Below are 27,478 nucleotides of genomic sequence, written 5' to 3'. Positions count from 1 at the left end.
TTACTGTAACTGACATGCGCAGGGATAAGCCACGCCTCCTTTACTGTAACTGACATGCACAGGGATAAGCCATGCCTCCTTTACTGTAACTGACATGCGCAGGGATAAGCCACGCCTCCTTTACTGTAACTGACATGCGCAGGGATAAGCCACGCCTCCTTTACTGTAACTGACATGCGCAGGGATAAGCCACGCCTCCTTTACTGTAACTGACATGCACAGGGATAAGCCACGCCTCCTTTACTGTAACTGACATGCGCAGGGATAAGCCACGCCTCCTTTACTGTAACTGACATGCGCAGGGATAAGCCACGCCTCCTTTACTGTAACTGACATGCGCAGGGATAAGCCACGCCTCCTTTACTGTAACTGACATGCACAGGGATAAGCCACGCCTCCTTTACTGTAACTGACATGCACAGGGATAAGCCACGCCTCCTTTACTGTAACTGACATGCACAGGGATAAGCCACGCCTCCTTTACTGTAACTGACATGCGCAGGGATAAGCCACGCCTCCTTTACTGTAACTGACATGCGCAGGGATAAGCCACGCCTCCTTTACTGTAACTGACATGCACAGGGATAAGCCACGCCTCCTTTACTGTAACTGACTTCCACAGCGGACAAGCTCCGCCCCTTTACTGTAATTGACTTGGACCTATGACAGGCCACGCCTCTTTTACTAAAACTGATTTGCACAGGGGACAAGCCACATTTTACTTACAAGCCACGCCTCCTTTTGTGTATTTGACATGCACAAATGACAAGCCACGCCTCTTTTAGTGTAAATATACCATATACTATGGCCACCTCTTTTGTAAATACATTTATAAATAAGTGTGTGTGTGTGTGTGTGTTTTCAGGTTTGAGAAGATGATCAGTGGTATGTACATGGGTGAGCTGGTGCGGATCATTCTAGTGAAGATGACTAAAGCAGGACTGCTGTTTAAGGGCCGGACCACGCCCGACCTGCTCGTCAACGGCCACTTCAAAACCAGCTACGTCTCGGAGATCGAGAACGACAAGTCAGTACCGTTCTAATGCGTGCGTGTGTGTGTATGTGTGTGTGTTTCATGTGTGTGTGTATTATTAATAGCAGTGCACCCTCAGCGTCGCCTTTACACACATGAGTTAGGTTCAGTGAGAAGATGATCGGGGGTCAAAGTGGTTGAGCACCACTCACAGCACTGCCACGTCTCACACATGCACACATACACACACACACACACACATTGAGGTCCCAGAACTTAATGTCCTGTTTTTTAATCATGTGCTCTGACTGGTGAAGTCTTTTGCACCCTGGTTTCTCTCACAGCACCGTGTCCGTGTCCTTGCCATGGCCTCTGGGACGAGCTGGCATTTAACTGGGCCCTGGTGTGATGCCTCATTTTGTCCTCTAAAAAGTCTCTCTCTCTTTTTCTCTTTCTCTCTTTGTCATGCTCACTGGCAGCCGGACCAATTAACCTCTCTGTTAAAAAAAAAAAAAAAAAGCTGTGAGTTTTACTTGCTGCTGAACATTTTCTCTACTGAGCCATCGCTCTCTTCTCGTGTGGCTTCTATATTTGGTCACAGCATGATGAGGTAGATTAATAACAATAACGTGAGCCTACAAACAAACAAACAAACAACAAAAAAGTGTTCTTCCTTAAATGGTTAATGGATCGAATTAGCGTTAACGCTAATGTACTGAATGACATTTCTAATTCATTATTAATGGTAAGGACACTTTTTGTTGTTGTTGTTTTTTTTCTTTCTAATTCCAAGAAATAATTTAACGTTAGACAAATTAATGAAAAGAAATTGTCCATAATCGTATAGTTTCATCAAGCAGAATAATAATTTAATACTCTTCGTGTCTCTCTCTGTCCTCATGTTTTATTATTCTTAAAGAGTTAATAGATGTGTGAGCTACGGAGCAGTATTATGCAAAACAAATATAATCAGTCAAATTAATTATTAACAGCAATAATGATTAATTGTTAATATCTATAAAAAAAAAAACATTTTAAAAGTTGCGAGACTCGCGTTAAGCATTGCTGTAGCTGTGCTGTTTGTCTAGGCTCCATATAAATAGACCCGATCGTACGTTCTAGTACACTTGACGTGTTAAAATGATGATGGCATGCAGACGCAGACGACATTTTTGTTTTGCTGCAGGTAAATAATTTAAGTTCGACTTTATATTTCATAAATACATTTTGTTCAGATATAAAATTTCGTTTTCTCTGTAGCAGTTCATTGAGTTCATAAATCAACGCACTATAGTTAATTTTTTTATACATAGCATAAAGGTAAAGAACGATATGTGCAGCGTTATCTTTATTTTAGAGGTCTAAAGGGTTTTATGGCTCCCTGTGGCTCTTTGAGTGTTTAAGGTTGCCGTAAATCAGTAACTGTCTTGAAAAAAAGTTTGTTTTATTATTCATAGTTTAATTTTACGCTCTATAAAGATAGAGATACAACGTCAACAGGTACAGTTTCTCTTCTTTGCTGTTAAACGGCGGTTAAAATCCAGTAGGTTACATTACCGCTCTATAGATCTCTCTCTCTCTCTTTCTGTTATTTAAAGCCGACCTTTTATTCCAGTCTTTCTTAAATCAACATTAAAAGCTTCATTCCCTTTTTGACTTGTGATGTCATAAAACGCTGTGCTGTGAACCAATAGAATAGAAGTGGACAGGAATGAAAAGTCGTCAAATCAGCTCATTTTTTACGGACTGTAGCGTCTTACTTTCTGTTTTTTTTCGCTAGCAGTGCAATCCTGTTTGTTTATAAGTTTTAACAGAGGTAGTGTTTAGGCCACACCCACGTCAGATTTAAATCCAAATTCTAGATAAAGCTCTGCCTCCAAACCACTTTTATTAAATCGGCTTTAGGAAAAAAAAACCAAAAAGACTCGCTAACACCGCGGCTGTGATCGTATCCTGTGTTTTATTATCTGTTTCAACATATAATTTCATTCTAACAGAGGAATAGGATCAGGACCCTTTTCTGAACTGCTGTGTGTGTGTGTCTGTGTGTGTAGGAGTAAGGAAGGCCTGGTATGTGTGGAGAAGGTTCTGCGTGATCTGGGCTTGGATCCGTCCCCTGAGGATTGCGTGGCCGTGCAGCGCGTGTGTGAGATTGTGTCAACGCGAGCGGCTCATTTGTGCGCGGCGTCGCTTGTCGCAGTGCTGCGGCAAATCCGCGACAACAAGGCCGTAGATCGGATGCGCACTACGATCGGAGTGGACGGCTCCGTGTACAAGAACCACCCGCAGTGAGTACTGCGCTTCCTCATCACCATAACGGGAAAAGGTCATTCCCGCTACGAGTTAGTCCATTATGTTAATGCTAATCCATATGTGTGTGTTTGTTGCTCAGGTTTGCGCGGCGGCTACACAAGATGGTGCGTTGTCTAGTCCCTGACTGCGATGTGCGCTTCATGCGATCGGAGGACGGCAGCGGAAAGGGCGCCGCCATGGTAACGGCGGTGGCCTACAGGTTAGCGAAGCAGCACGCCGAGCGCCAGCAGGTCCTGGACACGCTGCGGCTTAGCCGCGAACAACTGATGGAGGTGAAGAAGAGGATGGAGGTGCAAATGAAAAAGGGACTCGCCCGGGACACGCATGACTCGGCGTCCGTGAAAATGCTGCCCACCTACGTCAGAGCCACGCCCGACGGCACAGGTGAGGTCCATGATCTGAAGCTGTCAATGATCTAAAGCTATTAGTGTACGGCTGATGCTGAACGCTGAGTGGTTGAAACAGACGAGAGGGGAAATGAGGTCGCTGCTGAGGCTGTTACATAAACAATTCATTTTTAAATTGCACAGGAGATTGTACTACATAGCTCATAGGCACTTGCAGGTAAACATGTGAAACCCGGTACACATTTAGATCTCATTGAGCTGAACAACTTTCGCTGTGCATGTCATGACCTTTACTCAACAGGAGGTCAGTTATTTTGGATTGTTTGTAAAAATGCACCCAGTGAATTTCGAAATACTCCTCCTAGGGGATTTATACGATCGCCACCAAACTGGGTCTATATGATCTCAAGACACTGAGGATGCAAAATTGCGAAGGGATTTTTGATATCTTAAACGGGTCAATCGTGAAGACGCCTTAAATTTATGGTAAAAAGTGGCTAATAACTTTTTCTAATTTTATATATAATTATATGCATGTACCTACTGTCATTCTGGTGCACCCATGTGGTAATAATGCAGGTGCTTGGGCCCGATCATTGCAACTACAGAATATTTTTTAAAATTGTATCGGCACTGTTGCCCTAAAACATTTGTTCCCATTTCCGCAATGTAATCTACATCACTTCATTTGGTTTTATATAAAGTAATGACAGTAAAAAGACATGTCCATGATCTGAAGGTCGGTCACGGATGAAAAAAAATCAAAAGACATACTTCCAATTTCTGTCCAGAAGAGACTTTAGTGTCCCTCGGTGAGAGTGAGACGTTTCCACCGTAAAGCAGCGACAGAGCACGACTGTGCTTTAGTTCCAGGGTTATTAAGACAATAATACATTACAATACATACAATAACAAGACATCAATGGTGACACTATTTTAGATTTTAGATGCAAATAAATAAATACAAGTCAATAAGTGTTTGGATGAATGTGTCCATCAAAGAAAGGAAAAAAACAACAACAACCATAGAAATCACTCGAAACTGACAAAAGTAATAATAAATAATAATTGAATGAACATTGACTAATCAGGTGAAAATCAGATATTGCTTTTGAATTGCCATTTAACAGAATAATAATGATAATAGAGAAAGTAATGCCACTGGCCTTGACCAACATGACAGCAATTATAAATATTGTAAATTCTTCATCTTAACCTTCCTCATAATTTTGACTTTTTTCAAACATTTTGTTATAACACTTATAGAAATATTCCTTTTTTTCCAATCCAGTGCAATTGATTTCTCACAGAGAAATTCTTCTTTTTAGGTCACAGACATTTAAAAAAAACCTTTTTTTTAAAGATGTCTGTAGCTCTCAGGGAGACTCGTGGCCCCGCCCATAGGTCACCAAGGTGGTTGTGGTTCTGGACTTCATCGCCACATCTTTGTAGCATTGTTTGCATACAGGCTTATTAACATCCTTAGCCTTTCCCTGGTCATTTGCCTTGGATGCAAAACACCAATTCCAAATAGTACTTTTTTTTTCTTCCTTTTTTCGATTTTTGACTGAACTTCAGCAGCAGCACTTCCCATGTTCAGCCAGCTCAGTGTTATTAATGCTAGCTGATGGTTGGCATCGATACTGTTGCTCGTGAATGTCTAATTCAATACTTATTTTTTGTTTTCATTAGTATCAGGCTATTGATTTTTTTTTTAAACAGCCCTAATTTGTTCTGGGATGTGATGGGCTATACAAATTGATCCTGCCGTTGAATGTCAAACCTGTCTATAAATTTAAACACCGTCTTTAACACACACACACACTCCACTCCCTGTACTTGAGCAGTTTGTTAATCCACACAGTGATTTATCAATCATTCAAGCATTAAACACATCGAACTTAAGGCATGACCGAGTGAGAAACAGGTGCAGATAATGACAGATGATCAGGCTGGTGATTAGTAACTGCTTATGCTGAGTGGTAGGAACAGACGAGAGGGTAAATGAGGTCGCTGCTGAAGCTGTTACATAAACAATTCATATTTAAATTGTACAGAGATTGTAGTACGTAGCTCATACGCACTTGTAAAACCCGGTACACATTTAGATCTCATCGAGCTGAACAACTTTCGCTGGAGGTCAGTTATTTTGGGTTGTTTGCAAAAATGCACCCAGTGGATTTCTAAATACTCCTCCTAGGGGATTAATACGATCGCCACCAAAATGGGCCAATATGATCTCAAGACACTAAGGATGCAAAATTGCGAAGTGATTTTCGATATCTCAAACGGGTCAATCGTGAAGACGCCTTAAATTTATGGTAAAAAGTGGCTAATAACTTTTCTTTATTTTATGTATATATATATATATATATATATATCATGCATGTGCCTACCGTCTTTCTGGTGCGCCCATGTGTCGATAACGCAGGTGCTTGGGCCCGATCATTGCAATTACAGTATTTTTTTTTCTTCAATTGTACAAGCCCTGTCGCCCTAAAACATTTGTTCCTATTTCAGTAATGTAATTTACATCACATTTAGTTCAATATGAAGAAAAGGGGGTGGGGGGGGGTCAAGACTTTTGTACAGACCCACCTTGGCTGTGGATCGTTATTTTTATTTTTTTTGCGTTCCCAAGTTGGAAAAGCAATTATGCGGAAAACTAAAAGCTTCATTTGTATTCTCCGATATGGCACTAGATAATTCGGCACTGCTGCGCAGCCTGATAAAGAAATATTAAACTCATCAGGGCGTCTCAAACGGCAAACATTAAATCATTTCAAGGAGAGCAGCAGGAAGACCTTTTTTTTTTTTTTTTAAAGAATAATTTTTTCCTGCGGTGTCCCTGTTCACGCTGCGTTTCAGCAAAGGGTTCAGAGCGCACACACGTCCGTAGCGCGGCCCATAATACGGGTTCTCCTGTGGAGAGCCCAGAGTGGAGAGAGAAATACATTTTAATGAGCACGCATCACTGAAAAGGTCAACCATTTATTTCTGTTTGTTTATTTACTTATTTATTTATTTACCAAAAAAAAAATAGGAACAATGTACAAAATCCCACACTGTGTCACCTAAAACAAATGTTCTCTTTGTAGTCTGATGTAACGTAGGATCCTCTCACGTCCCGTCTCGTGTCTCATCTCCATTTTATCCCTGCGTGCTCTCTATTTGATCGTACACACTGATGAGACGCGTTTGTGTTAAACACGTGCTCGCTCGCTCCGGTACAGACGAGTACGCCTGCAGGACGCACCGTCCTTTCTGACTTTATAATAAGACGCTCCATGTTCGGATAAACGCGGGAAGATAAAAGACTGCAGCTCCTTGTTAGGTGCTGGATGTCAAGTGCTGAAGCATGCTACTTCCTGTTGCGGTGAGTCATGTTTAAAGTACACTTATAAAAAAAAAAATAAAAAAAGGAGCGTGTAAAAGCCGTGTGTGTTTGCAAAAGGTTGTGAAATCTCCGCTAATGCAGGAGAAAGGTTCAAAAACCAGTAACATCGCTGAGTTCTCTCTATCTGTTTTTACATTTTAGTGTTTAACAGAATGAGTAAATAAGCTCCTCCCCCTTTAGCAGTCAAACTCATAATCGATTATGATAAGAGAGCGGTACAGTATAATATCCAAACCAATAATCTGCATGTCCGCTCGATTAAAACGATTGTACGAGCTTATAGAACACGCTCTGGTCTTAAAGCTGGCGTGTTATACTTTTTTATGCCTTTCTTTATTTTAAGACAAAGAGTTCGATAAAATTTTGCCATCAGAAAAATTGTAAATGCAGAAAATCCGAAAAATATTAGCCAAAAAAAAAAAAAGTGCAACATACAGTATCACGTAGCTTTTGAACGCATGTCATTTCAACATTGGTATCGTGGGTTGAATCTTTAAAAACAGCTTTCGCTGACTGAAAAACTCGCTCTGCTTTGCTTCCCAATGACAAGAACAAGTTTTGAACAGCTCCTGGACGTACGCTCAGTTCGCTGGTTTGACGATGCAAATCTCAAATCAGGTGAGCAACACCACGTTTAGCCATTCAGGACATTATAAAGCGTTTTTAACTCGCATTTCTGACAGACAGTTCAAGCGGAAGAAATGTTTTTCATCACAGTGACGTCCTCAGCGTTCATCAATATAAAAGTTAAAACTCCTCATTCGATGGACTTGAGGAAATAAAAAGTTGACTCCTGGGTGGAGCTGAGCCCCGCCTTAATTTTTTTAATTTTTTTTTACATTTTTATAAAGTTGGACAATGAATAACGGAGCATAGATAGATTAAATGAGCTAAGAAGAAAGAAAGAAAGGTGATAAAGAGGGTAAAAGGAGGAAAAGAAGAAAATTAGACAGGGTCAAAGAAATGGGGAGGGGGGAAAAAGAAATCTGGTCTATAGTAAATTTTAAAAAAAGGAGGAAAGAAAAAAGCTAAGAGAAAAGACTGAAAGGGGAATTTTTTAAAAATAGACGCCCTTCGACGTAGAGGTTAGCACTGTGGCCTCATACTTCCAGGGTTGATTCCCGCCTTGGGCCTTTCTGCATGTTCTCTTTCATGGGTAGAACCTCCTGTGGAGATGCTTTTCCATGTGTATGTAGTCCTCCATGCCTACCTTTCCACATGCGACGTTCTGTACACGCTGCCACGTGTCTTCTCTTTCTTTTCTGTATCTCTTTGTGTATGTGAACTTCGACATGCTAAAGACGTGCCAGTTTCTATACCATCCCGTATGTCTGAGTTACAGTATATGTAAAAAAAGGATTTAATCTCACACACTTGTTGATATTAAGGGTCAGTGAAACTAGGCAGTTATTGGGACGTGGTGACTGTACAGGCCTGGCTTGTATATTTATTTCCCCTAATAAAAAAAAATATATCTATATATAAAATAAAATAAAGTGACGGTGCTTTCTGCATTTATCCATCCATGCTCTCCTGAATCTGATGGTCCTGTTAGTAAAGACTCCTGGAGGCGTAAGCTCGACCCAGACGTAGGAGTCAGACAGAACCAGAGAAGCTCAGTGAGGGACGGACTCGTGTGGCGCAGAGGTCGATTTTAACAGCGGCCTCATCTCCTGCCAAGTCTGCAGCTCAGAACATGAAAAGAAGAGGCAGAGCTGAATTGGAGAAGGTGCAGGAGACGAGTGTGATGGGGCAGGAAGATGAGAGAGAGAGAGAGAGAGAGGGAGTGAAGCTTTTACAAGTCCAAGGATGGTGGGAAACGCAGGGGGAGATGTAACAAAGGACAAAAGTAATGAGACAGTATAGTAAAAGAAGTTAAAAGCTCTCATTTATAATGACGGACAGGCACAAAGGCCGCGCCTCCTTTCCTGAAACTAATGTAAAAAAATGAAGAGCCATGCCTCTTTAAGTGTGACTGAAAGCAAAACATAGCGTCTGAAAGTAATCACGCCTTTTTTATTATTTTATTTTATTTTTTTTACATTTTTTGTTTCCCCCTGTCTTCCTCAGAGCACGGAGACTTCCTGGCGCTGGACCTGGGCGGGACAAACTTCCGCGTGCTGCTGGTCCGAGTGCGCAGCGGGAAACGACGCAGCGTAGAGATGCACAACAAGATTTACACCATTTCCCAGGACATCATGCAGGGCACGGGGGAAGAGGTACCGCTCACTGCAACTGCATGAAAAGTTTACAGTCAGCTCGAAAAGTTTGTAAAAAAAAAATGCATTTGAAGAGAGAGAGAGAAAAGAAAACAAGCAGACGGAGACGGCGTGAATAATTCATTACAGTAGTCTGAACATCGTTATGAAGAATAAATCACCTGTGTGTCCTGGAAGTACGCGGCTCGTCTGACTTTGTGCCTGTTTCTGTTACATGAATGAACTGAAAAGTTCATTTTTATTATTATTATTATTTTTTTATTGTTGTTGTTTTGTGCAGTTTTAGGTCCAGACCAGGACACACACTGTTCCCAGCATAAGTGTGACCTGAAATAATGGTTCTTACGTGGCCCTTTTTTTGTAATTCATGTTTTTTTTTTTTTTTGTAATTTAACTTTTTTCCTTCCCCCTCATACTTTACTCCGAGCGTATTCGCGTTAGTCGTATACCATAAATGCCTCTGAAGAAGGTTACAGATGAAATGTTTTTCGGTCCCCTGAAGATCCTTTCACGCTGTTTTTCACTTCACGAAGAAAGCTTTTAAAAAGTGCTGCTGCTGGCATGTCCTGGTCACTTGCATATATATATATATATATATATAGTTTTTTCATTTTATAAAGTGCAAAGCGTTGTCTTTTTGACATTCTGAACACTCAGGTTGCGAGAAATAAAACGGGTAAAAAAAGAAAAACACTGAGCAAACGGCATGTGGAGGAAAGAAAAGTTTTGTTAGTGAGTTGTTGAATTAGAAATAATTCCAAAGTTACTTAACCACACACACACTGATCAGCCCATAGCATTATGATCACCTGCCTAGTATTCAGTAAATCCCCTTTTCAGCCTAAAACCTATAGAGCCAGGACTCCACTAGACCCCTGAAGGTGTGGATCAGACATGTTTCTTCATCATGTCCCTCAGATGCTTGATCGGATTGAAATCTGGAAAAATTCTGAGGCAGAGTCAACACCTTCAACACCCTCAAGACCACTGCCATCAGGGAACACTGTCCCCATGAAGGGGTGTGACCTGGTCTGTGAAGGTGGGTGGGACGTGTCAGAGTAATGAGGAAACCTCAGGTTTTGCCTTTTCATCAGAACTTCCCATAATGCATCTCTGCATATCCTGCTAGAGGTCCACATGATGTAAAAGGAAAACCTGATCTGTCAGACCAGGCCACCATATTGTGTTGCATTGCTCAGTGATCCAGTTGCGCACATTGGTGGAGGAAACGGGTCAGCATGGACACCCAGCTACACGGCTCCATACACAACACACTGTGATGCAGTGTGCGGATTCTATCAGAACAAGCTTTCACTTTTTCAGCAGTTTGTGCTACAGTACAGGAGTCTTCTGTTGGATCGGTCTACACGGACCAGCCTTCACTCCCTACATGCACCAATAAGTCTTGGCTGGTTTTCCAGCTTTTTCCATAGTGAGCAAGCAATTATGGTACGTACTGATCACTGCAGACTGCACTGACCATCCCAAAAGAGGGGCAGTTTTGGAGTTGCTCTGACCCAGTCGTCTAGACATCACAATGTCTAGACCAGTGGTCTCCACAGCTTCCCGCGGACCAGCCATCACCGTGATGCGCTCGTAACAACAAAGCATAATGACTTCTACATGAGTGTGTTTCCCTGTGACGAGGTGTTTCCATGAAGGGGAGATGGGGGACAGCGACACCCGAAGTGTGTTTTTTATGTCCTGTCTGCTCCGTAATTTTGTTTTCGTTGCCGTCACTGCAGACGACCCCGTCTCCAAAGATAGGTTGTTGGGAATTTGTGGCAACTTCAGGATATCAGGGCTTGAGTTCTAATCCAGAACGTCAGAACGAGTTGAAGTTGAAGGCCGCATCTATTATACAGAGCAGGCATGGAGCGTGTGAGTCACATGTTGGGATGTGCAGACGATCGGACCATTTTTTTTTTTCAAAATAAAAACTCCCTGCGGACTTCGATTCAATAAAATGGAAATAAATTCATTTATGGATGTGTGCGGCCCAGTACGGTTGTCTAGACAAGTTGTCAGAATCGTTCAAATCTTTACACATTTTTTTCCCCCAACACATCGACTTGAATGACAAACTGTTCAGTTGCTGCCTAATACTGTACATCGCATCGATTTCCCAGTGCCACTGTAACGAGATAATCAGCATTACTCACTTCACCTGTCAGAGGTCGTAATGTCATGGCTGATCGGTGTGTGTGTGTGTTTTTTTTTTTTTTTTTTTTTTCGAGTTTAAATTTGTCTGCAGTCGAGAAAAACAGGCTTCTCATCAGGAGGTTACATTAGAATCCACTGATCTTTGTTTCGCCGGCTTTAATGAGAATAATAAACCCGCTGCCTGTAACGAGCCGGTCCTGCTGAGATCGTCGGTATGGCTCCAGTCGCAGTGTTGCCCCGAGGCGCGTTGTTTATTTTCCTGCAGTTTAAAAATAATTGATAAGAAAATCCACCATGGGCTGAGCATTATGTCAAGAACAAAATGTATTATATTACGAGACCTGAAAACATTTATTTTTTATTATCGGGATTTGTGATAAGAGTCGTGATGCAGAGCAGTTTAAAAATGTAATAAAATGAAACTCAATAAAACGCTGGTTTTAATCAAAATTATAAAGCATTTGATGTATTGGAAATTAAATTAAAAAGCGGTCATGATGTATATGCAAAACAAAAAGATGGATGGGAAAGAAAAAGGGAAAATAAACACCAGATGTGACACAAATTGTCAATTATATATTTATTTAATTGTATAATCATTTATTAGCGCGTGTTCTCTGGATATTTCTTTTTTCTTTTTTCCCGATCTCTACATGCACTTGGTGAAGGTCAGAATGCCACAAAGCCTACAATCGGTGTGCTGAAGGCCCTCTCGAACACCTCTCCAACGTCATTAACGCGCTCTCGCATTAAGTTCTCAGCAATCTCTCGGTTTAAATGCGCTGTGCCATTGGCTGAAGCCCCACGCTCCGGCTCGGAGGAGAGCTCTTACGCTGAAATTGCACACGGAGATAACAACAGGAGGGTGAAGTGCAGTACGAGAGCGCCCCCGTATTTTTTCATCCATGCTCGAACCTCTCTGGGTAAAGACCTTAGACCCAGGTCGCTCGTGCCAGACAGCGTTACAGCCACCGCGGCAAACGTTAGGTTAAAGTATGTTCACGTCCATAAGTGCTTTGATAATCTCTCAAAAAGGAAAAGGTTAAATATATTTCTGTATAAGAGGGCTGTACACTTAAAACCCGCGCGATGAGACCCGTCGTCGTCTGTAAGGCATGCTCCATCCCTGGGATTATATACAGCGTACCATCAAGCCATCATTTTAGAAATGATTGAGCTGCATCAAGAAAAGAAAACAACTAAGGAGATTTGAAATGACTGGAACTGGGTAAATAACGCTTCGACTCATTGTTAAAAACCTGGAAGGTTGCCTCAGAGTGTTGCAGTGGTAAACTGCTCGCCGATTTTGCAAACTCATTGGCCGAGCTCTCTCAGAGGGGAGGGATGAGAGGTACATAGTGCTCCCATATTAATCACGGCTCTACAGACAATCAGGGGCGTCTGTGAGCTCACGCAAGCGAAAGGAGTGGATAGCACTGTCCTCCGAGTGTGTCTGCGTGAGTGAGCGGTCGGCTGGCGTCACGTGGTTCGGAGAAAACACGTGATAGTGGTAGTAGTAGCCTTAATGTGGAAACCCCCTATGATGAGTCCAGATTTAGCCTATTCCAGAGTGATGGGCGTGTCAGGGTGAGAAGGGAAGGACATGAAGCGATGCTCCCATCATGCATAGTGTCCACTGTACAAGCCTCTGGAGACAGTGTTATGATCTGGGGTTGATCAGTTACTCAGGTCGAGACTCAGCAACGCTATGGGGCAATAAAATGAAGTCAGCTGAACACCTGAATGTACTGAATGGGCGGAGAATATCTCAGAGGTTCTGGGAGCGTGAGGAGTCATTTTCACACATGAACTGGTCGATTGAATGAAAATTTATTAAAATGAGTTTGCACCTTTTTTTTGCGTTCAGGCAGTAGGCTATGTCTTTACTCAGTGATCTGTACTTTATCTATTTAATCATGACACGTGGCAGGAAGCGGCATAATGATACAATTAAAATTTGTGTGTTTCGGCAGCTGTTTGATCACATCGTTCACTGCATCAGTGACTTCCTGGAGTACATGGGAATGAAGGGAGCGTCGTTACCTCTGGGATTCACCTTCTCGTTTCCCTGCCATCAAGCAGGATTGAACAAGGTACAGTATACACACACAAACACACACACACACACACACCACTTACAAGAATTAGTCCAGAATTAGTCCAGAATTTGTTAGCTTGATGGTGAATAAACAAAATATGATGGAAGCCTATGTCTAGGATATTCCTTTGTTTTCTTTACTTTTTTTTATCTTTTAGAAATGATAAACGCCTTTATGTCCTAGCCTGCACCGTGTGCGCGGCCCAAATGTCCGACCTCGCGCTCGTGTCCTCTTTCGATCGATTCATCACCGATCTTCTCTTTCATCACGCTAATCAGGCTGTAACGGCTTTGACACTCGATATTCCACAGAAGCCCAAAAACAACGCGACTGATGAGCGCTAACACGATTACAATGACGGAATCCGATTTCTACAAATTACAGACGTTTTCTCGACATGCTCGCGTGTGAGCTAATCATACAACAAACACACAGCTGGGGAAGAAGCACAAGGCTAGCCAAGCAGTAAATTACTTTTGCTCGTCCAATAGAGAGGATTATGTAAGGGAGAGAAAAAAATAAATAAATAACACGGTGTATTGTGTCGACAACCTGGACGTTCTTTTCATAACCGGTGAGTCAGACTCCAGAGACTGCGACAGGGAGATTGTCTCAAATTATCTCCCTAAAATGTACAAATGAAATGTAATTACACTAATATGATTACCTCGTCACCTCGTTTAACACTTTCAGCTGTTCTTTTTTTTCCTCTTAAAGAAAATAATAATAAAAGCTAGATAACTTTATAAGGTTGTTCATTTTAATCACGGGCTGTAGCTTCTATTTGACTTTCTCTTTAACTTCTTGCATTTGTTTTTTATAACTAGTCGTCTTGTGTTGGAATGTGAGCACACGCTGTAGTGACTCCCTGCCTCGAGTCCTCGACTTCCTGAAATGACTCCTCAGATGAAGTTTTGGAAAAACAAGACAATTTACATACCCATCATTTCTTTATATTTTAATTCTTGACTCTCTCTCTCTCTCTCTCAAATGATTCCTTGAAAGAACAGACTATTAACCACATACTGTATCTATGATTCAAGTGATTCTCTGTTGACTACTTGAATCTCTTAAATGACTCATTGATTTGAGTGACCACTTTTGTGTAGTACGAGTCAAGTGATTTTTTTCTTGGATTCTTTAGGTCTCTCAAATGACTCCTTGAAATTCCGCAAATGTTTGAGTCACAGACTATGCCTATAATTTAAGTGATTCTCTGCTTGACTCCTTGAATCTCTCACCAGACTCCATGGTGTTGGAGTGACTATTTTGTCCACAGGCTCCTAGAATATCTTTAAAGACTCCTTGTTTAAAGAAATGATTTTAGCCTCAGACTGTGTTGCTATAAATGATTACGAGATTATTTACTTGACTCCCTGGATTTTCCAAATGACTCGTGGGTTGAAGTGACCGTTTTTACGAGCAGGCTATAGCTACTGTACGATTCAAGTGATTCTTTTCTTGGACTCTTCTTGGTCTCTCAAATGACTCAATGAATTGTAGTACTGTATTGTAGTACTTGACACATGCCTCAAATGAGTCTCTATTTGATTCCTTTTAATCCCTCAATTGAACTCCTGGGTTGAAGTGACCATTTTATGAGTAGTCTGTATCTCCGAGTCAAGTCATTCTCTTGACTATAAGATTTCATTGAGAGGTACGCTTGCAGCCCCACATCACCTTAATCTGCCGTCTGAAACGGTCCATCTTTTGATCTCAACAACCTCCTTATCTAAGGCTTCCAGCTTGAACTGGTTTATCCTGGATGAATAAAAGGAAAGAAGGAATATGAGATAAAAGTGAACACGTTTCTCGGAGCCACAAGTAAATCAGAGGAGACCGTAATATATCTGGTGCCGGAGGAGGAACAACCCGAGACACGGCGGATGAGCTGGTGGAACTCTCGTAAAGGCAGTGAGCTCATAAAACACGCCTGAACTTCGTGTCTGTGCTTGTGCAGGGCCGAACGGTTTGGGCAAGTTTCAAAACATCTCCACCTCCACGAGCTCCAGCTGTCACCAGGCCGCTTTTGCGTCATGATGCGTGTCTCGTCTTGTTCTCGTGTCTTTTCCAGGCCATAAAGTTTATGCATGTTCTGAAGCAAACAAGTTCTGTGGCTCTGATGTAATAGAAGAACGTGTGCGTGCATGATGACACCAGCAAAAGACGTGCAAGCTGAGGGTTCGAATGATTTTTTTTAAACAATTTCAAATTGTGCTTGAAATCCTTCGATAACAAGAAAACAGACTCGCCTTACATATATTTTTTTAAATACGCTTTGATCTCTTCAGAATTACGGGAACGTCTCAGTAAAGGTCTGCTGACCTTTAGAGCCCTCGAGGGACCTCGCTCCTCTTCTCTCCTCCTTATTGTTTTTCCTCACGTTATTCTTCATTTGCACGCCGCGCGATACGCCATGTTAATTCTTAGCTAGTCATCACGTTGTCGCCCCTTAAGCTTGGATTAGGGTAACCTTTAGGAACGCGCATCATCCCTCAGACCCTCAGGCGCCTCTGGCTGAATATACGAGGGTGGTGGAGATGAAAACTTCTGGCGAGGAACTGATCAGTAAAAACAACACCAGTAACGACACACTCTGTACCGGGACTCGGGGTTTAGAGCGTAAAATGGGAAATGGTTCACTAACTGGCCGAAAAGCTGAAATCACTGATGATTATTCTAAACTTCTTTGAACAAAGTTGACCCCTTTATAAATGAAACGTGTTTAAGCTATATATATATATATATATATATATATATATATTTTTTTTTTTTTTTTTTTTGAGCCGCTGAGTTCATTTCAATTAAAACAAAGCGACAGCTTTCACTTCAGAAGCGATTCACACTTTTTAAATTATGAAGGAAATTCTTTAAACGTTAACCTCTCTAAAATTAGAGTTTCTTAAATATACAGTTCTGTGCAAAAGTCTCCCTTTATTTCTTCCTTTTATTTGAAATGGTGTTATTTAAAACTTTGTCGTTTGGATAACAAAACACACAAAACATTTGTAAACTTGCGTCGCTTGGCTTTATACTGACGCAAAAAGTTTTGGGGGTCAAGACTTTTGCACATTTGTGGCAACAAGTTGTGGACAAATCTCAAAGTGAGATTTGGATGAGTAGTCTCTAAATACTGTGTTTTACTTATCATTCTTCATTAGTATCTTACCATACTTCTTTCTTTTGATGTTTATGTGCAGGAACTTGGCAGGAAAAAATACATTATAACATGGTATTTTAATGCATATTAGGTACTTTTAATTAATAGTTTTTAATCCTTTATAACCTATAAGAACTGTAGCTACTTGAGGCAAACCAGAGAGAAAACATTTAGTGCTTTAGGGATTAAATTGAATCACAGCGCAGAAAAATAAAATTTAATCGAATCATTAGTCTCCAGTGCCGAATAGACTTTAAAGCGTTGTGGTGTTTATCAGTGTTTACACATTAAAAAACAACACCACAATGTTAAGGACTGTTGGCTCATGCTTTATTAAAATAAATGTAATAAATGAGGTCATTAGCCCAAGCGCACGTTGTTGAGAGTTTTTTTAGATCTGTTTCAACAAAGAAATTATATTTTAGCAAAAAGTTTGAATAATAAAAAAAAAAAAACATCATAGCAACGACCTCACAGGTCAGCATGTAGTTTGATGAGAGTCGATATTCTTCATCAGGGTCACGAGGCGCTCGTTTGGGTTAATGCAACCTCAAGCGCTTTTTTTTATTTATTTTTTTTGTTAAAAATTTTTTTATTCGATTTGTTTAAAAAAAGAATAAAGCCTGTGCGGGTCGAGAGCTCGCGGAAAGCCACCCACATGCTGGTAAAGAAGAACATGAAATAACACGACGTAAGAGGTAAGAATCGTATAGAGAATAGATCGCGCAGAAAAACCCACTCGAGTGTGGTGGAGAGGCCGGGCTAATGGACAGAGAGCGCGGATGTCTGATTCCAGCTTTATTCTCCACGCTGCATCATGTGCATCGTTCCACCTGAGCTCTCTGAAAGTGTGCTTTTATACCTCATCACAACCTCATCACAACCCTGTCTCTGTGTGTGTGTGTGTGTGTGTGTGTGTGTGTGTGTGTGTGTGTGTGTGTGTGTGTGTGTGTGTGTGTGCTTTCAGGGCATCCTGCTGAACTGGACGAAGGGATTCAAGGCCAGCGGCTGTGAAGGAGAAGACGTTGCGGTTCTCCTCAAAGACGCCATCCACCGCATGGAGGTGTGACTCCTGTCCGCTCACGAGAAAGTCTAACAGTTAGAATAAACGCCACACACTCTTAAATTGAGATTGTTGTTTTTAAAAAAAGGAAATGCTTTGCAAAAAAAAAGCATTGCATTATCACTTTCTTAAATTTACGTTTGTGTAAAGTTCCTGAGTGCAGCTCACAAGTTGGTTTTTTTTTGTTTTTAGAAAAAAATTAGGGCAAAAAAAATTATATTGCAAAATGATTTTTAAAATGCAGAACAATGCTAAATTTGACTCAACTCTATTTCTTAAGGTCTATAAAAGGGAAAAAAAGCATCAAACACTATTGCTTCCGTGACCTGCACAACTAAACACTAAGAGTCTTATTTTATTTTATTTTATTTAATATGAAATTAATGAGGAGTTTTAGCCCGTAGTCATAACTCCAGTCTTTTGATGTTGCCAGAATTCAAGTGTTTTTTTCTTTAAACAAACCCATTACTTTTGCAGAAAGAGTTTCACAAACACGCGAAAGAAAAAAAAAAGAAATCAAGACACAGGAATAATTTGGCCATCTGTATTATTTTAATTAGACTTGATTCCATTTCACCGTCTGTCACTGGAGAGATTTCTGAAACCCCTCTGAGTGACATTTACAGACGAAAACCAAGCATTGTTAGAAAATAAATAAATACATATAATTAAGCTTAATTATTAGGAGCTCTCTAAATTTAATATTTTATTTTTTACTAATTGGTCTATAATAATAATAATAGAAATAATAATAATAATAATTATTATTATTATTATTATCATTTGTTTATGATAAAGCAAAAAAAAAGAAAGTACAGTTAAAATAAAAATGATGATAATAGGAAAATAATAATAGTAATTATAAACAATACCAAAACAATTATTATTCCAAAGATAAAGTAATAATAATAATAATAATAATAACTATAAAAATATTGTATTGTTAAATTATTTCTTAATAATAATAGTAATAATAAATAAAATAAAACATTTCCACCAAAATAATAAAAAGAAGAAGAAATAAAATAGTAAATAAAATAAAATAGTTAAAATAAATGTTGTAGTAATAATTATAATAATAGTAGTAGTAATAATAATAATAATTATTATATAATAATCACTACATGTTCTGTGTCCTAAAACAGCCAATTCCAAACTAAACGGGGCTTCAGCTTAATTTGAAATGTAAAACTCGTTTGCATCCCCTCTGAACCTTTAGGGAAATAATAATATATATATATATATATATATATATATATATATATATATATATAATTTAAACTTAGACCAATTAAAATATAAAAAATTATTATTATAATTTTTTATTTGTTACCAATGATGTGCACATGCTGTACACCGAGTGACCCAGACTTTGGGAAAACGCTATCTTAAAAAGTAAAAAAAAAAAAAAAAATCACATTATAAAATCATAAACGTGTCAGACTCTGATCCTCACTTAAGGAAGACTTGCAGTCGTGTTTATTATTTTAATCAGATCATGTGACTTTAAAGCATCACTGGCGTGACCTTTAAAACTAATTATCCAAACTAGCTTTTTTTCTCGTGTTTAAACACATAAAACATGTGCAGTACAGATTCAACCCCCCCAAAATATAATAATTTCTTTTTTTAAAATAAGAAAAATACCTCGGAGCGCGGCGATCACTATAAAGGAAGAATCCAGGTTTCTTTATTATTATAATTAGCCCCGGATCCTCTCGACAAATCCAGCATCAGTCTGACTAATTACTTCTAAACCACAGCTGGTGTGACCTTTAAAGGATAAAGTAAAAAAAAAAAAGGTAAAAATCATCTTTTATTATGTAAAATACAAAAGCAATCCTTACAGAGTTATCGGCAAAAAAATCGGTATGTTAACATAATAATTTTTCTTTAAACTCCACTTAATAGTTTTTTCTTTTAAATAAAAAAGTAGAATTAGCTTTATAAAAATTCTGTAATTGTAAAAGAGAGAGAGAGAACACTTAAACACTTCACAAGCACTACATAATAACCGCAGTTTAATAGTGTTAATGATTTTATTTGCCAGATGTAGGTGTGTGTGTGTGTGTGTGTGTTCTCAAAGTGACAATTGATCACATTCTTTTCTTTTATCATTCACGCTGCCTTTTCTTTGTGATCATATCCGTTTTGTTTTGTTTGTGTCTCTCTGTACGGTGCGTCCCGTGTTTCAGGAGTTTGATCTGGACGTGGTTGCCGTGGTGAACGACACGGTGGGGACGATGATGTCGTGCGGACACGAGGACCCTCAGTGTGAAGTGGGGCTTATCGTAGGTCAGTCCGTCTGTGGAGGATAACAGTTTTTTTTTTTTGTGTGTGTGTGTGTGTGTGTGTGTGTGTGTGGCACCAATTAATAACGATTCCGTTCGGGTTGATTAATTGTCTAGAACAGTAGCCCTGACAGCGCGCTCGTCCTGATCCGTTACCGTTTCTATAGCAACAGCTCACGCACAGGAACGCATCCACGAACTGAAAAAAAAAATATATATATATAATAAAAAATATAATATTTTGTGAATGGAACGTTTATGGAGGGAGTCGGCAGGAGGTGCTGTAAACAATCTTGAGAGCAGAAGAAGACAAGTTGGTGAGGGGTCGACTGTTTATTTATATACAGTGTGTGTATGTATAAAAAACAGGAATTAAGACGTCCCAATGTTAAATGTGACCTTAAAGAGCTGTAGGTGGAATAAAACAACTTTAGACGTATCATGAAGAAGACATGTTTTTATTTATATACCAGCGTATGTACGTGTGTGTCCTTGACGGTTAAAGAGTTTGTAGAAATATTTAAAAGATTATAAAGGTTGTAATTAGTGATATTATTATTATTATTATTATTATTATTATTATTATTATTTGAGTCTGAAGCCCACGTCCATGTCTGTGTGTCTCTCTGTACAGCAGAACTCTCTGTCTAACTTATTAATACAAAGAAATCCCATTCTGTAAGGTTGAGTATCTTACGCCTTGTTTACACTAAGTTGTCCTTCTTTGGTGCTCAGACAAATACACTCCCTGTTCGGTAATCGGAGAGTGAATCACAGATGAGAAATGGAAAAAGTAGATCAAAGGATAAAGATGAAGTTTTGTCTTAAAACCACTCCAGCGTGTTAAAATTCACTTATACCACTTCAGCGCTGTTATTTCAGCCAAAGTGAAAATATGAACTAATCCCAGTAAAAATATTCACTTTATCTTTTCTAATTAATATCTATTGGTGCAGGTGTTTGTTTACATTGAGACAGTAGCGCATTAGTAGATTATTTTAAAGTAGATTATTAAATCCCACACATAACTGTTCATAACATCGCTTTTACTCAACATTTAGATATCATTCATGGTGCAGGTTAAACTTAAGGCAGAGATCTAAGGACTGCAGGAGATTCAGTAAAGTCTGTACAGGCAGTTTTAAGTGATGCGGTGACGAAAATCTGGCTCAATTTACAGACAGACTGGAAATGTAAAGATATCATTGAAAGAGTGAGTTCTGCAACATACAGACAAAAGCTTTCTTTTATTGTGTGTGTGTGTGTGTAGGTACGGGGACGAACGCATGCTACATGGAGGAGATGAGGAACGTGGAGCTGGTGGAAGGAGACGAGGGCCGCATGTGTGTGAACATGGAGTGGGGAGCGTTCGGAGACGACGGAGTGCTCGACGATTTCTGCACAGTGTTCGATCACGCCGTGGACGAGAACTCCACCAACCCCGGCAAGCAGAGGTGAAGGTCGCATGACATCACGCTGTCGTATGCTTTGACATGAGAGATGGAATACTGTATATATCGTGTAATAGCTTCAAGTGAGTCAAAGCCCTGCTCTGTGTGTGTGTGTGTGTGTGTGTGTGTGTGTGTGTGTGTGAGACAGGTTTGAGAAGATGATCAGCGGGATGTACCTCGGCGAGATCGTCAGGAACGTCCTGCTGGATTTCACCGCCAAAGGCCTGCTGTTCCGTGGAAAACTCTCAGAGAGACTCAAGACCCGCGGCATATTCGAGACCAAGTTCCTTTCCCAGATCGAGAGGTGTGTGTGTGTGTTTAAAAACCTTTTGTTACATTTATGGTAAAAGTAAACCAACTCTTAAGGATAATCCGTTCAGGCTAAGATTAAATATTTTAACATCGGGTCAAGGTGAGGAGGAAACACATCTCAAAAGTGCCGAGAATAAAAAACTTAAAAGGAGAGAAAAACGTGAACGAGAGAACGAAGAGAGACCTCGCTATTTTTATTCTGTTTAGCGTCAGCAGTTATGTCGTGTTTGTTTTTGGGGGCTGACGCACAGAATAATTGCCACTCTCGTATTTTGCCTTTACGCCTCCCACATCACGCTGTTCCGTCACTGTGCTGCAGTGTTTCGCACCGCGGGATCGGCTGAATCATCGAAAAACTGGAACGCGCAGGCGGAACGTCCGGGCTTCGGCCGGGGCTCACAGCCAGAGAAATATCACATCGCACGACCGGTCACCGCAGAAAGACACAGCCAGTGGTCGCCTGAGCTGGGGGTGTAGTTCATAACAAACAGACACGTGGATGATGTAGTGTGCACTGGGATGGATGGATAGTTGGTAAATTAAACTGCTGAATGATGAACTGACATATACTGTAGATGGATCCCTGGGTGGGTGGGTGGATGGATGGATGGATGGATGCATGGATGGATGGATGAACTAATAAGGAATCTGCTAAAAGATAAAGTAACATGTATAATTATAGATGGATGGATGATTGAACAGATACAGTATATGGATAAATGGGTGGATGCATATAGATGGATGATAAAAAGACTACATATAGACATTAACTAAGCTGCTAAATAATGAACTAACAGGTGGATGAGTAGATGGAGGAATAAACAAATACTGTATAGAAATCCCTGGATGGGTAAATGGATTTTCAAAATTTGGAGGGAAAATTGATGGATGGATGGATGGATGGATAAACTAGTAGAAATATGAATAGATATCTTGATAAATGAGTGGATGGATGGATGGATGGATAGATGAGAGTATTGGTCAGATGGAGGATATATTGATGAATAAATCAATGAATAATCTGATGGATGGACTGGTAGATAAATGAATAGATTGAGTAATAAATGAGTGGATAAATTAGTGCATAGATGGATGAAGAGATATATGATTTCCTAGATGGGTAGAGGGATGTATAAACTTACTGATTAGGAATGGATGGACAGATGGATGGAAAATAGATCGATGGACTAGTAGATTTATGAGTAGACGGGTGAATGAGAGTATTGGTTGGATGGAGGATACATGGATGGATGAACAGGTGGGTGGGTGAATAAATCAGTAGATGGTCTGATGGATGGACTAGTAGATATAGGAGTAGATGGGCTAATAATGGGTGGTGAACTGGGGAATGGATGGATGAACTAACATGAATGGATGCATGTATGGACAAACAGGTGGATGGATGGATGGATGGACTAAGTGATTATGGGTGGATGGACAGATGGAGGGAAACTTGATGGATGAAGAAGAAGAAGAATATTCAATTATTTGTCACGTGTACTTTACAGCACAGTGAAATGTCTTCTTCGCATATCCCAATTAGGAAACTGGGGTCAGAGCGCAGGGTCAGCCAGCTTACAGCGCCCCTGGAACAGATAGGGTTAAGGTCCCTGCTCACGGGCTCAACAGTGGCAACTTGGCGATCCTGGGGCTCGAACCCCCGACCTTCTGTTCAGTAACCCACAGCCTTAACCGACTGAGCCACCACTGCCCCCCAAAAAAGCACAGGTCTTAGCAGAGGAGGGTTTCGATCCATCGACCTCTGGGTTATGGGCCCGGCACGCTTCCACAACCATCTCAGATGGGACTTGAACCCACAATCCCTGGCTTAGGAGGCCAGTGTCTTATCCATTAGGCTACTGGTATGAACTGGTAGATATATGAATAGATGAGCTAATAAAGTGATAAATGGAACAGATGTATAATTCCCTGGATGGGTAGATGGATGTGTAAACTAACGGATTGTGGATGGATGGACAGATGGAGGTAAAATTAATGTATGTATGGGTGGATGGATGGATAGATGGGTGGATGAATGGATGAACTAGAAGATGTATGAAATGAGTATTGGTCGAGTGGAGAATACATGGATGGATGGATGGATGGAAGATGGGCTCAGTGGGTGGATGGAGCACTGTATGTATTTATGTACAGTATGTATGGATCAGTGGAAGATCAGATGATATGGAGGGTATGAATAAGGGGTATAGTTGCATGGATGGATAGATGTTATAGGATGGAGGACCGATGGGTAATGACTGGATGGATGGAAGAAAAGATCCAATATTTTCTTCAGTGGATGGTCTAAGAATATATGTTGTTTTGGGAAAGCAAGAGATTAAAGACTGAATGAATAAGTAATTAATTGGATGGATGGATGGATGGATGGATAAAGCACTCTGTCCCAATGTTGTAATTAAAGGATCTTCAGACAGACAGGACAGAGGGAGGGATGGACAGCGTCTTCCTGAGGATGTAGTTTCATTAGAATTTAGTTTGGAATGAATTGTGATAAGGAGAAGTGGTGTGTGTGTGTGTGTGTGTGTGTGTGATAAATCTAAATGAAGTGTTTGTCCTCGGCTCATGCGCTCGCTGGAGTGTTTCTGTAATCAGGACACGAATCACAACAAACCAAGCCGCTGTAAATAACGCTGATCTACTCAAGAGTTGCACGTCGTCAGGTTTCATTAAGGAAGGACCTCGCTATTTTTATTAATCACAACTTCTCACACACATATACATACACACACACTACTGCGCTTTGAACATTTCATTACGACCCAAAACACACAATATGTTTAAAATCCAAACCAAGTCGTGATTCCCGTGACCACGAATGCAAGTGAGTAGTCAAGGATGGGAGGAGCCAAGTGTCATTCTCTCCTGTCAATCAGAGCGGTGCTAGCTAAGGCAGAGTACACTTAGTTAATTCTAATCCTGTGTCTCTCTCTTGTCTGTCTGTCTCTCAGTGACCGCCTGGCTCTGCGGCAGGTCCGCTCCATCCTGCAGCACCTGGGTCTGACCACCAGCACGTGTGACGACAGCATCCTGGTGAAGGAGGTGTGCAGCGTCGTGTCTCAGAGAGCGGCCCAGCTGTGCGGCGCCGCGCTCGCCGCCGTCGTCGACAAAATCCGCCAGAACCGCAACCTCAACTCCCTCAGCGTCACTGTGGGCGTGGACGGAACCCTCTATAAGCTCCACCCACAGTAAGTCATGTGAATGTGAACTCCACAGGGGTGGAGTCGGACCTGATCCAGGGGGCGGAGTGTGTACAGGTCACAGTAGGAGTTGGATCAGATCTAGCTCCACCACCCGCTTCAGGTTGAAGCCCACGTACATGTCTGTCTTTCTGTTTAGCAGAACTCTCTGTCTAACTTATTAATACTAAATCTGGCTGGACAGACAGACAGACAGACAGACATTTCCTGAGACTGGTTTCTATTCCTCTTGTATCAAAACAACATGACAAACCGTTTTCACAATTTTCTTTCTGTCTTAAAGAATGTCACATGTTTTATCTGTTTATCATCTGCTGACCAATGAGAAGCCGGATCAGTTTAATGTGGTAAATCCCGTGTCCAAACGTACATAAGATTTCGAAAGAACCTGTTTCAGAACTTGAACCCTGTCCTGTTTCATCTCCAGCTTCTCCAGCATCATGCAGGAAACCGTGCGAGACCTGGCGCCCCAGTGTGACGTCACTCTGCTCCAGTCGGAGGACGGCAGCGGGAAGGGCGCCGCCCTGATCACGGCCGTAGCCTGCCGCATGAGGAACGCGTAACAGCACCAGCCGCCGGCGTGACAAGAGAAGAAGAGAAACTTGAAATTGTGTTCTTCCAGATATGATTAGCGCTGTATCGTTTTGTGTGTGTGTGTGTGTGTGTGTGTGTGAGAGAGAGAGTGTGTGTGGTTTAAGTATAGAAAGTGCAGGGAGGATAAGGGAAAAGGGGTTGTCCGGGGGAGGGAGGGGTTATGTGACTCAGATGGTAATTTATTTGTAACATTACTGTGTAGTTCAAAAAAGAAAAAGTTTTATTACTGATGAACAGAGACTCTTTTTTTCTCCATAAAAACCAGATGTTCAGGTTAAAGTTCTCCTTTCTGTTCAGTCACTGGATCATGTGACCACCATTCTCATAAATATCGCCCCCTGCTGGTGAAGCACTGAGAACGGAGGTGTAAAAAAACAAAACAAAAGAAATAGGACTGCCGATCCACACAACAATTTTCACTCCAAGTATTTCAGAATGTTTTTGTTTTATTTTTGCTGCTGATATGAAAAAAAATCTCTCTCTCGCATGCACATTGCAACCTAAACCATAAGAACACAAGCTTCCTTCTAGCTAATCCTAGCTAGCAACCTACCAACCAACCAACTAACTTATTATTGTTATTAATTATTATTATTATTATTATTATTATTATTATTTACTCAGATGATAATAATTACACTCCAAACAGCTTCATGGTTCTGCTTTATTTCCACTACGCATTTAAAGTTCTACAAGATATTATTTAAAATCTCATATAATTTATTTAAACATTTAAAAGAATGACATTTCATTTTGATTCAACTGTAACTAAAATGAAAATACATTAAAAATGTAAAATAAAATAATAATAATAATAATCTCAAACTGGGATTTGATTACAATCGTTTAAAATATAAAAAACAAACAAACAAACAACAGATTCCAGTTACTTTGTAATTATGTATTGTTGATTAGAAAAAAACAACAACAAAAAAGAAAAGCTCTGTCGCTGGGATAGTTAGGAAACTTTTTGTCAACACTTTATCATTAATGTACTACTGTACGTCTTTTCCCTTCAGTCTACACTTTTACAGTTTTCAAAAAATTAAATATTTTGTATACAAAACAGCTGCTTGTGTTTTTTTTCTTTTGATTATTTATTTATGACATCACTAATGCAGGTGTGCTGTATGTTTCTGAGATCTCCCACACTTATATTAGCTCTAACCTAATATAAAATAAACATTATGCTATTATATATTATTATACCTTATACCTATATATCTTTAGTACTTGTGCCTGTGACCGCATCGCAGCCGTGCCGATATTCAGGACAACAATACAACATCAATTGGTGAATGAAGGAATGAAAAGTTAGAAAGGAAGAAAATGAATCAATATTTATAGGAATGAATATAAGTTAAGGAAGAAAGGTTAGCGAGAGGGAAATAATAAATAAATAAAAAATTGAATGAATGTGTTTAAAAGTTAAATAATTTTTTTTTTTAATGTTAGAAAGAAATGGGATAAAAAAAGACTGAGTGACTCTGAGGTGAGATTTTCCATCCTGTTCCTGAAGGTGAGAAAAAAAAAAAAAACGTATGAATGAATGTGTGAAGAAAGCAAACAAGACAAAGTAACAACAGGAAAGGGTGAGAAAAAGAAAGAATAAAATAAAATTTTGAATAAAAGGAGTTAAAAAAAACAGGAAAGACAACATTAATAAATTAAAGAAAAAATAATTACATGAAGAAATGAGGACAGAGAAACAAAGTAAGTAAATGAAAACAGGTTAGAGAGAAGACGATGAATAAAAGAATGCAAATTAAGTAAGGATGTAAAAGAAATACAATGTTAGACAGAAGAAAGAGAGAAGACTAAGAGACTCTGAGGTGTGATGTTTATTACATGGTGCTCCTGTAGGTGGCGCTGAGTGGG

The 27,478-nt window shown here is 40.1% G+C and overlaps 1 protein-coding gene across 1 annotated transcript in view; it reads left to right on the top strand.

Annotated features, from left to right (window-relative positions):
* The window catches only part of hk2 (hexokinase 2), a 42,712-nt gene extending 16,033 nt beyond the window's left edge, over positions 1–26,679 (top strand). Inside the window, exons 8-18 of the mRNA XM_053480580.1 lie at positions 866–1,027; positions 3,028–3,261; positions 3,366–3,670; positions 9,101–9,249; positions 13,386–13,505; positions 17,639–17,734; positions 19,930–20,029; positions 21,296–21,479; positions 21,625–21,780; positions 24,758–24,994; positions 25,434–26,679. Coding sequence (XP_053336555.1) covers positions 866–1,027; positions 3,028–3,261; positions 3,366–3,670; positions 9,101–9,249; positions 13,386–13,505; positions 17,639–17,734; positions 19,930–20,029; positions 21,296–21,479; positions 21,625–21,780; positions 24,758–24,994; positions 25,434–25,569 — 1,879 coding nt within the window. The 3' untranslated portion in view covers positions 25,570–26,679. The remainder of the gene's footprint in view (positions 1–865; positions 1,028–3,027; positions 3,262–3,365; positions 3,671–9,100; positions 9,250–13,385; positions 13,506–17,638; positions 17,735–19,929; positions 20,030–21,295; positions 21,480–21,624; positions 21,781–24,757; positions 24,995–25,433) is intronic.
* Positions 26,680–27,478: the final 799 nt, after the last annotated feature.

Source organism: Clarias gariepinus, chromosome 21 (assembly GCF_024256425.1).
Source record: "Clarias gariepinus isolate MV-2021 ecotype Netherlands chromosome 21, CGAR_prim_01v2, whole genome shotgun sequence".
NCBI classification, from domain to species: domain Eukaryota; kingdom Metazoa; phylum Chordata; class Actinopteri; order Siluriformes; family Clariidae; genus Clarias; species Clarias gariepinus.
The sequence above is the reverse complement of the archived record's forward strand: the minus strand, read 5'-3'. Positions and strand labels throughout refer to the sequence as shown.